Source organism: Amblyraja radiata, unplaced genomic scaffold, assembly GCF_010909765.2.
Source record: "Amblyraja radiata isolate CabotCenter1 unplaced genomic scaffold, sAmbRad1.1.pri S149, whole genome shotgun sequence".
NCBI classification, from domain to species: Eukaryota; Metazoa; Chordata; class Chondrichthyes; order Rajiformes; family Rajidae; genus Amblyraja; species Amblyraja radiata.
Genome location: NW_022630135.1, coordinates 239,412 through 253,184, shown reverse-complemented (window position 1 = coordinate 253,184; position 13,773 = coordinate 239,412). Strand labels below are relative to the sequence as shown.

Here is a 13,773-nt window from a genome sequence, read left to right as displayed (position 1 = left end):
CCAGAGATGCTGCCAGACCCGCTGAGGAACTCCAGCTTCCTGTGTCTATCTTCGGTTTAAACCAGCATCCGCAGTTCCTTCCTGCACTATCCATGTAGCTGCCTAGTTGCTTCATAAACCCTGCGATACTCCCTGCCTTATAGTTACTAACAAGAAATTCTGTTATCTATAAATACCATCAATAAATGTTTTATTTAATCAAATTTTGTTTCAAAGTTTTGCCCAGTTTCAAAGTCGAGCTGCGGTCTGAAGAAATGTATTATCTGATCTCAAGACAGGAATTTCGATTCAATATCTCGGCAAGGTCAGTGAGACTAGATTCATCTGCTGTTTTATACCTCTTATAAGTTCATTAGTTATAAGTAGTTATAATTAGTTCAGTGGGGTGGGCACGGTGGCGCAGTTGTAGAGTCGCTTTCTCACAGCACCAGAGACCCGGGTTCAATCCTGACTACGGCTGTTGTCTGTATAGAGTTTGTACGTTCTCCCCGTGACCTGCCTGGGTTTTCTCCGGGTGCTCTGGTTTCCTCCCACGCTGCGAAGATGTACAGATTTGTAGGTTAATTGGCTTCGGTAAAAATTGTAAACTGTGCCTGGTGTGTGTAGGATAGTGTTAGTGTGCGGGGATCGCTGGTCGGCACCGACCCGGTGGGCCGAAGGGCCTGTTTCCGCGCTGTAACTCCAAATTAAATTTCATATGTTCACACCAGCACCATCCTACACAATAGGGACTATTTTATCGAAGCCAATTAACATACAAGCTTGCACGTCTTTGGAGTGTGGGAGGAAACCGGAGCACCCGGAGAAAACCCACGCGGGTCACTGGGAGAACGTACAAACTCCGTACAGACAGCACCCGTGGTTGGGATCGAACCCGGGTCTCTGACACTGTGAGGAAGCAACTCTAGGTTTCTGGGTTGCAGCGTAGGTTTACAAGGTTAATTCCCGGGAAGGCGGGACTGACTGTCATATGCTGAGAGAATGGAGCGGCTGGGCTTGTAGACTCTGGAGTTTAGAAGGATGAGAGGGTATCTCATTGAAACATAAGATTATTAAGGGTTTGGACACGCTAGAGACAGGAAACATGTTCCCGATGTTGGGGGAGTCCAGAACCAGGGGCCATAGTTTAAGAATAAGGGGTAAGCCATTTAGAACAGAGACGAGGAAACACTTTTTCTCACAGAGAGTGGTGAGTCTGAGGAATTCTCTGCCTCAGATGGTGGAGGAGGCCGGTTCTCTGGATACTTTCAAGAGAGAGATAGATAGGGCTCTTAAAAATAGCGGAGTCAGGGGATAGGGGGAGAAGGCAGGAACGGGGTACTGATTGTGGATGATCAGCCATGATCACATTGAATGGCGGCGCTGGCTCAAAGGGCCGAATGGCCTACTCCTGCACCTATTGTCTATTGTCTATTGGCCATTGTCTACCGCTGCGCCACCATGCCGCTCCTAATATTCCAGCCTGAATTTCTATGACGTGAGATTTCTGTGGAGGGCGATCATTGTGTCACAGCGGTACAGCCCAGGTATATGTGTCCTCACCTGTGGTCTGTCTGTTGTAGCCACGCGTTTGGGCAGAAAGTGACGGGAATGGCGTACGTGAGGTTCGCCATCATGGACGATGAAAAGCAAAAAATCTATCTCCGGGGGCTGGAGCAACAACTCGAGGTGTGTAGATATCCTGCCGACCACTCACATCCCTGTCTGTAAGAAGTTCACAAGTTATAGGAGTAGAATTAGGCCTTTCGGCCCATCGGGTCTACTCCGCCATTCAATCATGCCTGATCTCTGCCTCCCAATCCCATTCTCCTGCCGTCTCCCCGTAACCCTCGACACCCGTTCTAATCAAGAAATTATCTATCTCTGCCTTAAAAATATCCGATGACTTGGCCTCCACAGCCATCTGTGGCAATGAGTTCCACAGATTAACTACCCTCTGACTAAAGAAATTCCTCCACACCTCCTTTTAAAAGAGTGAAATCTTGGAGAAAACCCACGCAGTTCGCGGGGAGAATGTACAAACGCCGTACAGACATGGGGTTGCCAACTGTCCCGTATTAGCTGGAACATCCCGTATATTGGGCTATATTGGTTTGTCCCGTACGGGACTGCCCTTGTCCCGTATTTAACTGCTACTACTCTGGTCGAGGGGACTGTCGGGTGGGAGTGCCACGTCCGGCCCCGCCTCACCCGTCCCGACGTAGTGCAGCCCAAGGAGGCTGGTGGGACTAGTGTAGATGTGCGGGGATCGCTGGTCGGTGTGGACTCGGTGGGCCGAAGGGCCTGTTTCCATGCTGTATCTCCAAACTAAATTGAACCAATCTAAAGCAAATAATTCCACAGAAACAGACAGATATTTTTTCTTAGAATAGAGACAAAAAGCTTGAGTAACTCAGTAGGACAGGCAGCATCTCCTAGGTCTCCTCCATTGTCAGTGTGAGGCTAAATGCAAATTGGAGGAACAGCATCTCATATTTCGCTTGGACAGCTTACACCCCAGTGGTATGAATATTGATTTCTCTCACTTCAGGTAGCCCCGGCATTCCCTCTCTCTCCATCCCTCCCCCACCCAAGTTACACCAGCTTCTTGTTCTCACCCAACAAACAGCTAACAATGGCCTGTTTCCTTTATCATCGTTACTTTTTTGCATATCTTTCATTCTTTGTCCTTTATCTCTCCACATCACCGTCTATATCTCTTGTTTCTCTTATCCCTAACCAGTCTGAAGAAAGGTCTTGACCTGAAACGTCACACGATCCTTCTCTCCAGAGATGCCACATGACCCGCAGAGTTACTCCAGCATTTTGTGTCTATCTTCGGTGTAAACCAGCGTCTGCAGTTCCTTCCTAGATATTTGTTCTTGTTTTTAGATGAAGAGCGGAGAGGCAGTGTCTTCCGTAAAGAGCCGGGTTATATCGGAAAGTTACTCTTCGAAAAGTTTGAGTGAGCTTGTGGGTCATCGCCTCTACATAGCCGTAACCGTCTTTGAAATATCCAGTAAGTGAGATCTCTAATGCGCTTCAAACAGTCGCTCATCGATTGAGAGCAAAGTCCTCAATTCTTCAGACGTAGGAGCAGAATCACCATCAGCTAATTCCAGATCTTACACCCCAGCGGTATGAATATTGAAGATGGACACAAAAAGCTGGAATAGCTCAGCGGGACAGGCAGCATTTCTGGTTGAGAAGGGATGGGTAACGTCACCATTCTGTCCCGTGAGCTACTCCAGCTTTTTGTGTCTATCTTCTGTATAAACCAGCATCTGCATTTCCTTTCTACACACTTAGTTCAGTTTAGTTTATTGTCACATGTACCGAGGTACAGTGAAAAGCTTTTGTTGCGTGCTAACCAGTCAGCGGAAAGACAATACATGATTACAATCGAGCCGTCCACAGTGTACAGATACATGATAAGGGGATAACGTTTAGTGCAAGGTAAAGCCAGCAAAGTCCAATCAAAGATGTGTGTATATATTTATATAATGGTATATGGACACACCGATCTGTTCTGTATTCATGCCTACTATATTCTGTTGTGCTGAAGCAAAGCAATAATTTCATTGTCCTCTCTGGGACATGACAATAAACTCTCTTGAATCTTGAATCTCTTGAAAGATAGTCCGAGGGTCTCCAATGAGGTAGATAGTAGTTCAGGACTGCTCTCTGGTTGTGGTAGGATGGTTCAGTTGCCTGATAACAGCTGGGAAGAAACTGGCCCTGAATCTGGCGGTGTGCGTTTTCACACTTCTGTACATCTTGCCCGAAGGGAGAGGGGAGAAGAGGGAGTGGCCGGGGTGAGACTGGTCCTTCATTATGCTGCTGGCCTTGCCGAGGCAGCGTGAGGTGTAGATGGAGTCAATGGTAGGGAGGTTGGTTTGTGCAATGGTCTGGGCTGCGTCAACAATTTGCCTCAATTCCCTATTTGTGTGCTGTTCCTGTGCTGTTCTACGTTCGATGCTGCTCTCGTCACTGCTGGCTGAAGATAGAAACAAAATGCTGGAGTAACTCAGCGGGACAGGCAGCATCTCTGGAGAGAAGAAATGGGTGACGTTTCGGGTCGAGACCCTTCTTCAGACTGAGAGTCAGGGGAGAGGGAAACGAGAGATATAGACGGTGATGTGGAGAGATATAAAATGAATGAAGAAAGTAACAATGATAAAGGAAACAGGCCATTGTTAGCTGTTTGCTGGATGAGAACGAGAAGCTGGTGCGACTTGGGTGGGGGAGGGATAGAGAGTGAGGGAATGCCGGGGCTACCTGAAGTTAGAGAAATCAATATTCTGGGCTGTAAGCTGCTCAAGCCCACTCAAGTCTCACCAGCTTCTCGTTCTCAGCCAGCAAACAGCTAACAATGGCCTGTTTATTTTATCAACGTTACATTTTTGCACATCTTTCACTCATTGTTATGTATCTCTCTACATCACCCTATAAATCTCCTTCCCCTGTGTCTCCCAGTCTGAAGAAAGGTCTCGACCCGAAACATTACCCATTCCTTCTCTCCACAAGATGCTGCCTGTCCCGCTGAGTTACTCCAGCTTTTTGTGTCTACCTTCGGTGTAAACCAGCGTCTGTGGTTCCTGCCCACACATTTAGTCACTGCTTGCTCCTGTTTTGCTGCAGGTGGGCTCATGGAGGAACTGGAGATTAGCAACATCAAGTTCGTTTCCTCCCCGTACGTCATCGACCTATCCAGGACAATCAGCTACTTCACCCCTCAGCTCCCATTCAATGTTCTGGTGAGTGTTACCCCAGCCAGCTGCAACTAAGTGTATCGTGCCCCATGAAATGTATACACTGGAATTTAGAAGGATGAGAGGGCACCTTATGGGGACATAGAAGATTATTGAGGGATTGGACATGCTGGAGGCAGGAAACATGTTCCCGGTGTTGGGGGAGTCCAGAACCTGGGGCCAAAGTTGAAGAATAAGGGGTCAGCCATTTAGAACGGAGATGAGGAAAACCCTTTTCACCCAGAGAATAGTGAGTCTGTGGAATTCTCTGCCTCAGAAGGCAGTGGAGGTCAATTCTCTGGATGCTTTCAAGAGAGAGTCAGATAGAGCTGTTAAAGATAGTAGAGTTATGGAATATGGGGAGAAGGCAGGAACGGGGTACTGATTGGGGATGATCAGCCATGATCTCATTGAATGGCGGTGCTAGCTCGAAGGGCCGAATGGCCTCCTCCTGCGCCTATTGCCTATTGTCTATTGTCTCTTGAAATGTTCATTCATAAAATCAAAAGTTCATAAATTCGGAAGTTCCGAGATGCACAGTAAAGAACTATCTGCTCCCGTCAGGCAGAAGGATAGAAGCTTCACAAGTTCATCTAGTCTACTCCGCCATTCAATCATGGCTGATCTATCTCTCCCTCCCAACCCCACTCTCCGGCCTTCTCCCCATAACCCCTGACACCCGTACTAATCAAGAATCTATCTATCTCTGCATTAATAATATCCACTGACCTGGCCTCCACAGCCTTGTGTGGCAAATATTTCCACAGATTCACCACCCTCTGACTAAATAAATTGCTCCTCATCTTTCTAAAGGAACATCCTTTTGTTCTGAGGCTATGATGTGCAGACAGTCAAAGATTTGTCTTGGAATCATGTTCGGCATAAACATTGTGGGCCGAGGGGCCTGTGCCTGCACTGTGCTGTGTTCAATTCTACAAAACTTAAGTTGATGGAAAATCTCAATGAAAATGGAATAGAAAGGAATTGCAGATGCGCCAGTGTTTCCACTTTGAAGGAAATTACCCGAAATTTGGGAAATTCTAGTTATCTTCAGGTGATTTTAGGGAAATTGAATCATTTCGTGACATTTCCGTATCCGGTCCGTGAAGGTGTGTAATCGTAATACACACAGCATTGTGGTTTGGTGCTCAAAGGTTTAAACAGAGTGCTGTCAGTTTAACGTGTGGGAATTTAAACATAGAGCTGTCGGCCGCAGCGCTATAGGTTCTATATATAGCGCTACCGGCTGCACGCTATGGGCTTTACACATAGCACTATTGCCACAGCGCTATTGGTCACAGCCTGTTCGGGAAAATTCTCGTATAACAATCTTTGGCATTCTCTTTCTCAGTGGAAGTTGAGCTTTTGATTATTTTTCGGGCAGTGGTAGAATTCTGGATAACCCTAATGGTGAATAGTTACCAGTGGGTGGTGGGATTGCAGTTACAATGGGATTTTACAGAACGGCTCAAGGGGCCGAGAGGGAGGGAGGGAGGGAGGGAACCGGGGAGGGAGGGAGAGAAAGATGGAGGGAGAGGGGAGAGGGAGAGAGAGAGGGAGGGAGGAAGAGAGGGAATGAGAGAGGGAGAGAGAGAGGGAGGGAGGGAGGGAGGGGAGAGGGAGAGAGAGAGAGAGGGAGAGAGGGAGGGAGGGAGAGAGGGAGCGAGGGAGGGAGAGGGAGGGAGGGAGAAGGAGGGAGAGATAGGGAGAGAGAGGGAGAGAGAGAGGGAGCGAGGGAGGGAAAGGGAGGGAGGGAGAGAGAGAAGAAGCTGAGACACATGAAAGCAGATTGAAAAAACGAAGACAATGAAAGCTGTTGGAGGCAACGAATGCTGCCTTGCATAACACCGTACAAATGAGTAACAGAAGCAGACAGATATGGTGTAGTTACATGGATTTATTTTGCCTTGTTCTTCTTTGTGTTGTTAACATGCGCCCATGAAAATAACCCAACAACAAATAGCACGCAGGAAGCATTTTTGAAAATTTCAGGAAATGCCATCAAATTCCAGGAAATTTGGGATTCTATTTAAGGAATTTTTTTTTTGAGGTGTGGAAGCACTGAGGTGCGGGTCTATACCAAAGATAGGCCCAAAGTACTGGAGTAACTCAGAGGGTCATGCAGCATCTCTGCACAACATAGAACTTTTTGGAAAACTTATTTTAAAATTTAGAACATGATTTTTGGAAAACTAAAATGGAAATCAATTTTCTACAGATATGCTGCCTGAATTATTCCAGCACTGTGTGTCCCTCTTTAAAAATCGCAATGACTCTCTCATCGATGAGTTTAGTTTAGTTTAGTTTAGTTTACATTTCCAGTCCACAATTCGCTGCAATCAAGCCGTCCACAGTGTACAGATACACGATAAATGGAATAACGTTTGGTGCAAGCTAAAGTCCAGTAAAGTCTGATTAAAGATAGTCCGAGGGTCTCCAATGAGGTAGATGGGAGGTCAGGACTGCTCTCTGGTTGTGGTAGGATGGTTCGGTTGCCTGATAACAGCAGGGAAGAACTGTCCCTGAATCTGGAGGTGTGCGTTTTCACACTTCTGTACCTCTTGCCCGATGGGAGGTCATGACTGCTCTCTAGTTGTGATAAGATGGTTCAGTTTGTTGGGGGAAGGATAGTGAGAGAATGTTCACCCAGAGAGTTGTGAATCTATGGAATTCTCTGCCGCAGAAGGCAGTGGAGGCACATTCACTGGATGTTTTCAAGAGAGAGTAATGGTCATGTCCCACGGTACGAGTTCATTCCAAGACCTCTCCCGAGTTTGCCCTGATTCGAACTCGGAGATTTACGGTAATGGCCGCTCGTCGGTACTCGGGGCTCTCGTGGACATTTTTCAACATGTTGAGAAATCTTCATGAGTCTTCCCGTGCTTACCTGCCGTCAGTGAGTCTTCCCGAGTACCTGCTGTTAGCGTTACGAGCCGCTAAGAGACGTCCCCGAGCTCCGACGTACCCGCTACGTTCATTCTCCGTGCTTACCACGAGTTTGATTTTTTTTAAACTCGGGAGAGCTCTTGGAATTAACTCGCACCGTGGGACAGGGCCATTAGATTTAGCTCTTTGGGTTAACGGAATCAAGGGATATGGGGAGAAAGCAGGAATTGGGAACTGATTTTGTAGTGATGAGCCTTGATCATATAGAATGGCCACCTATTTTCTCTGCCTCTATGAGAAGAGGGAGTGAGACTGGTTCTGCTGGCGGCCTTGCTGAGGCAGCATGAGGTGTATCTTAGGATCCTGACGACTCGACTGGAAGCTTTGCTGACCTCCGCAGTGGGTTTATGTCGCAGGTCCGGGTAACTTATCCTGATGGATCTCCTGCTAACAACGTCCCGGTCTGGCTAGAGGGATACGACAGTTTCAAAACAAAAGAGGATGGAATGGTTTTGTTATCAATGTCACCACCATCCAACACAGAGACATTTGACATCAAGGTAAGAAAATAATGTAAGAACAAGCATAATAATACTGAAAAACTAATAGCTTATATTTATAACACCCTACTAAATAACGAGGTACCACCGACCGAACCACATAGATACAAATGGGAAATTGAAATAGGTCATCCTATCACGAAAGATATGTGGGACGAAAGTTTACAACATATACATCAATGTTCATTAAATGCCAGACATACTTTAATACAATTCAAGGTCTTACATAGACTACACTTCTCTAAAATAAAACTAAATAGAATCTTCCCACAAATCTCTCCTATTTGTGATAAATATCTACATTTACAGGCTAATTTAACACATACGTTTGCAAACTATAAAACTTAAACATTTCTGGACAGATATTTTTGAAATAACTTCAGAAGTTATTAATACAAAACTGGACCCAGACACAAAATTAATAATACTTGGAATATCAGAACAAAGCTTAACACTCACAACAAACCAAAGAAACTTCCTTAATTACAGTATAATAACCGGAAAAAAAATAATATTAAAATTTTGGAAAGGCCCTACAACCCCCACAATCAAAATGTGGATTACGGAAATGTCGGAGACCCTATACTTAGAAAGAATTAGACTTGTCTTAATGGACAAACAAGATATTTTCCATAAGATTTGGGTTCCATTCATTAACTATCTGAAGGGATAGATTGGCACAGCACGAGGACCCAGCTGAAACTTGAACTCAGGAACAGATGAAAAACTATACTCTATACTTTATAACCTACGAACCTATCTCCATTGATGTATTACAGGTAACCCATTCCACCTCCCTTGTTTTTCTGTTGTGTTTTTTGCTTTCTTTTTTATTTGTAACTTTCTACCTTCTCTTTCTCTCGCTTTCTATAAAAAATAAAATACTAGAAGCAGAAGTAATTGATAATGGAACATTTTAATAATGTATGACTGATGTATATGAAAAGTTATTTTTTTACTATAATATGTAACTACATTTTATAATATGTCTACTTCTAATAAATAAAAATAAAAAATTAAATAAAAAAAAAAAAAAATAAAAAAATAATGTGAGCAATAAAGTGGTCAAAACGGCTTTCAGCACATTGGCCTTCATCAATCAGAGTATTGAGAATAGAAGTTGGGAGGTCATGTTGCAGTTGTATAAGACGTTGGTGAGTCCGCATTTAGAGTATTGTGTTCATTTCTGGGCACTGTGTTAAGCGAAAGATGTTGTCCCACCAGACACAGTCAAGAGTCAAGAGTGTATTATTGTCACATGTCCCGGGTGGGACAATGACATTCTTATTTGCTGCAGCACAACAGAATATGTGAATATGTAAACATTGTATATAACTGGGAAAAAAAGAAAAAGTTCAATAAATACCAAATATAGTGCAAATAACAAATAATAATGTAGTCTTTTGCAGTTCAGAGCTCAAAGCTTATTTGTTGTGTTTAATAGCCTGATGGCTGTGAGGAAGGAGCTGTTCCTGAACCTGGATGTTACAGTCTTCAGGCTCCTGTACCTTCTTCTTGATGGCAGTGGTGAGATAAGTGTGTGGCCAGGATGGTGTGGGTCCTTGAGGATTTTGGCTTCCTTTTTGAAGCAGTGACTACGATAGATCCCTTCACGGTGGGGAGGTCAAAGCCGGTGATGGACTGGGCAGTGGTCACAAAACCTTTTTGTAGTATTTTTGGACGTTCAAGTTGGCGAACCAGGCCACAATGCAACCAGTCAGAATGCTCTCTACCGTGCACCTGTAGAAGTTTAGGAGAATCCTCTTCAACATGCCGAATCTCCGTAATCTTATCAGGAAGTAGAGTCGCTGATAGAGTGATACAGCACCGAAACAGGTCCTTCCAAGCAACCGGCCAACATTTCAAGCTGGAAAGAGTTCAGAGAATATTTATGAGGATGTTGCCAGGATTCAAGCATCTGAGCTATAGGGAGAGGTTGGGTAGGCTGTGACTATCCCCTGGAGCGCAGGAGGATGAAGGGGTGATCTTATACAGGTGTATAAAATCATGAGATGAACAGATCGGGTAGATGCACAGAGTCTCTTGCCCAGAGTTGGGGAAATCGAGGACCTGATGACATAGGTTTGAGGTAAAGGGGGAAAGATTTAATAGGAATCTGAGGGTAACTTTGTTCAAGCAAAAGTTGGTGGGTGTATGGAACGAGCTGCCAGAGAAGGTAGTTGGGGGCAGGGACTGTGGCATCATTTAAGAAACAGTCAGACAGACAGATATATGGGTAGGTTATGTTTGGAGGGATATGGGCCAATCACAGACAGGTTGTGGGACTAGTGTAGCTGGGACATGTTGGCTGGTGTCGCAAGTTAGGCCAAAGGGCCTGTTTCCGCACCATATGACTCTATGACTAAATGGGGTGGCTGGTAGGACAACTTCCTGACACAGAGAGTTGTGTGGCCTGGAACGAGCTACCAGGGGTGGTGGTGGAGGTAGATAACCCTAACCCAATCCAACCCAACTCAACAAGGGTCTTAACCCAAAACATCACTCATTCCTTCTCTCCAGAGATGCTGCCTGACCCGCTGAGTTACTCCAGCATTTTGTCTACCGTCAACCCAATTCAATCCATTTTAACCCAACCCAACCAAACCCAACTTAACTCACCCCAACCAAACTAAACCCAAACAACCCCTCAACCCAATTCGAACCAACTCAACCCAACCCAACACAACCTAACCCAAACCAACCCAACGCAACCCAACCCAACTCAAACCAACTCAACTCAACCCAATCAAACTCAACCCAACCGAAATCATCCCAACACTTATCAACCCTACCCAATCAAACGCAGCCCACTCAACTCAACTCAACCCAACATAACCCATCCCAACTTAACCCAAACCAACTCAACCCAACCCAACCCAACCTAAAACAACCCAACCCAGACCAACTCAACACAACCCATCCCAACCTAACCAAACCAAACCCACTTAACCCAACACAACCCCTCAACCGAACCCAACCCAACTCATCCCCACACAACTCAACCCAACCTAACCCAACCCAACTCAATCCAACCCAACGCAACACAAACCATAACCCAACACAACCCAACCCAACTCATTCAAACCAACCCAACACAAACCATAACCCAACCCAACTCATTCAACCCAACCCAACCCAACTCAATCCAACCCAACCCAACTCAAGCCAAAACAACAACCTAAACCAACAAAACTCTCTGCCAGGTATTCGCTGGAGATCGGACAGACGGGGAGATCATAGAAGCACAGAAGAAAATTCAAATATACAAGTCGGAGAACAAGAACTATCTCCACATTTCATTGCCACCGGATGTGCTTGATCCTGAGAGATCGCTGTCTGCTGATATCAGCGCCATTACAGCACCGAATGCTGGGGCAGTCAAGTGCTATTACTATCTGGTAAGTGCCAATATTCTCATTGCCTTCTGCATTCAAAGTTGACAACAAGCTTCACACCAATGTACAATGACAATAGTGCTTTATTTCTCACATGTGGGCGCTGCCATTTTTGGCACCGTTATTCCAAGCCCAAAGTCCGGTCAGCCTGCACGCTCGATGTAGTGGAGCAGTTCCCGCGAACCGACGTCCCTCTCCTCTCCTGGCTATCTTTGTGTCCCAGGGGCGCCTCCTGCAGCCGAGTTTGAAGGCGTTGGAGGAGTTACCCCGGTTCACCCTCCCACCCGCCCTTGCTCCTAGCGTCTGGGGTTTCCAGCTGCGTCCCGGTTACGCTGTGCACGTGTGTATGTGTGTGTGTACTTGTTAACGTGTGTGTGTGTGTGTGTGTGTGTGAATATGTGCATGTTTATGAGTGCGTGTGTGTATATATGTGTGTGCATGTGTTTGTGTGTGAACATGTGCATGCTTATGAGTGTGTGTGTATATGTGCACGTGTGTGTGTGTGAATGTGTGCATGTTAATGAGTGCACGTGTGTATATGTGTGTGCATGTGTTTGTGTGTGAACATGTGCATGCTTATGAGTGTGTGTGTATATGTGCACGTGTGTGTGTGTGAATGTGTGCATGTTAATGAGTGCATGTGTGTATATGTGTGTGCATGTGTTTGTGTGTGAATATGTGCATGTTTGTGAGTGCGTGTGTTTGTGAGCTGGTGTGAGTGTGTGTGTGTGTGTGTGTGTGTGTGTGTGTGTGTGTGTGTATGTGTGTGTGTGTGTGAACACATACTCTCAGGCATGGACACGCATACAAAAGTGAATGTACACATGTGTCATGCGCACTGGTACGCTGAATCCCTGGGTACACATGTGGTGAGATGGCTGCTGTGGCAATACAAGGGTGGCAGGTGCCGCAGCGGTAGAGTTGCTGCCTTACAGCCTTGCAGCACCAGAGACCCGGGTTCCATCATGACTACGGGTGCTGTCTGTACGGAGTTTAAACCTTCTCCCCGTGATCTGCGTGGGTTTTCTGCGAGATCTCCGGTTTCCTCCCACACTCCAAAGACGTGCAGGTTTGTAGGTTAATTGGCTTGGTATATGTGTCAAATATCCCGAGTGTGTGCAGGATAACGTTAGTGAGCGGGGATCGCTGGTCGGCGCTGACTCGGTGGGCCGAAGGGCCCATTTCCGCGCTGTATCTCTGAACTAGACTGAACTGGACTAAAGTGCTGCTCTCTCCATAGATCATCAGCAAAGGCAAGGTTGTGAAGATGGGCCACGTGCTCAAGTCAGAGCTGACCAAACTCACTGTGCCACTGAGCTTGGAGATGGTCCCTTCCTTCCGCCTCGTCCTCTACTACTTCATCAGTGTCGGCGGCAAGACTGAGATGGTCGCAAACTCCGCCTGGATTGATGTGAAAGATGTCTGCGAGGCGGAGGTGCGATTAGAAGCATAACATTGTCCGTGAGTGGGTGTGTAGGGTAGTGTGGGTGTGCGGGGATCGCTGGTCGGCCCAGACTCGGCGGGCCGAAGGGCCTGGTTCCATGCTGTATATTCACATAGAAACATAGAAAATAGGTGCAGGAGTAGGCCATTCGTCCCTTCGAGCCTGCACCGCCATTCAATATGATCATGGCTGATCATCCACAATCAGTACCCCGTTCCTGCTTTCTCCCCATATCCCTTGATTCCGTTAGCCCTAATAGCTGAATCTAACTCTCTCTTGAAAACATCAAGTGAATTGGCCTCCACTGCCTTCTGTGGCAGAGAATTCCACAGATTCACAACTCTCTCTTGGTGAAAACGTTTTTCCTGATCTCAGTCCTAAATGGCCGACCCCTTATTCTTACTGTGACCCTGGTTCTGAACTCCCCCAACATCGGGAACATTTTTCCTGCATCTAACCTGTCTAATCCCTTAAGAATTTTATATGTTTCTATAAAATCCATCTGTATTTCAAGGAGCAGATGCTGGTTAACACCGAAGATAGACACAAAGTGCTGGAGTAACTCAGCGGGTCAGGCAGCATCTCTGGGGATAGATACAACGTGCTGGAATAACTCAGCGGGTCAGGCAGCATCTCTGGAGAGAAGGGATGGGTGACGTTTTGGGTCGAGACCCTTCTTCAGACTGAGAGTCAGAGGAGAGGGAGACACAGAGATAAGGAAGATAAAATGGGAAAGCGAGACATCAAAAGAGCTGCGG

General features: G+C 46.1%; 1 protein-coding gene across 1 annotated transcript in view; it reads left to right on the top strand.

Moving 5' to 3' along the window:
• The first annotated feature begins 215 nt into the window (after positions 1 to 215).
• Positions 216 to 13,773, top strand: part of LOC116969304 (complement C4-like) — an 83,353-nt gene continuing 69,795 nt past the window's right edge. The window contains exons 1-7 of the mRNA XM_033016175.1: positions 216 to 304; positions 1,563 to 1,668; positions 2,872 to 2,998; positions 4,621 to 4,736; positions 8,033 to 8,176; positions 11,380 to 11,574; positions 12,812 to 13,006. Coding sequence (XP_032872066.1) covers positions 255 to 304; positions 1,563 to 1,668; positions 2,872 to 2,998; positions 4,621 to 4,736; positions 8,033 to 8,176; positions 11,380 to 11,574; positions 12,812 to 13,006 — 933 coding nt within the window. The 5' untranslated portion in view covers positions 216 to 254. The remainder of the gene's footprint in view (positions 305 to 1,562; positions 1,669 to 2,871; positions 2,999 to 4,620; positions 4,737 to 8,032; positions 8,177 to 11,379; positions 11,575 to 12,811; positions 13,007 to 13,773) is intronic.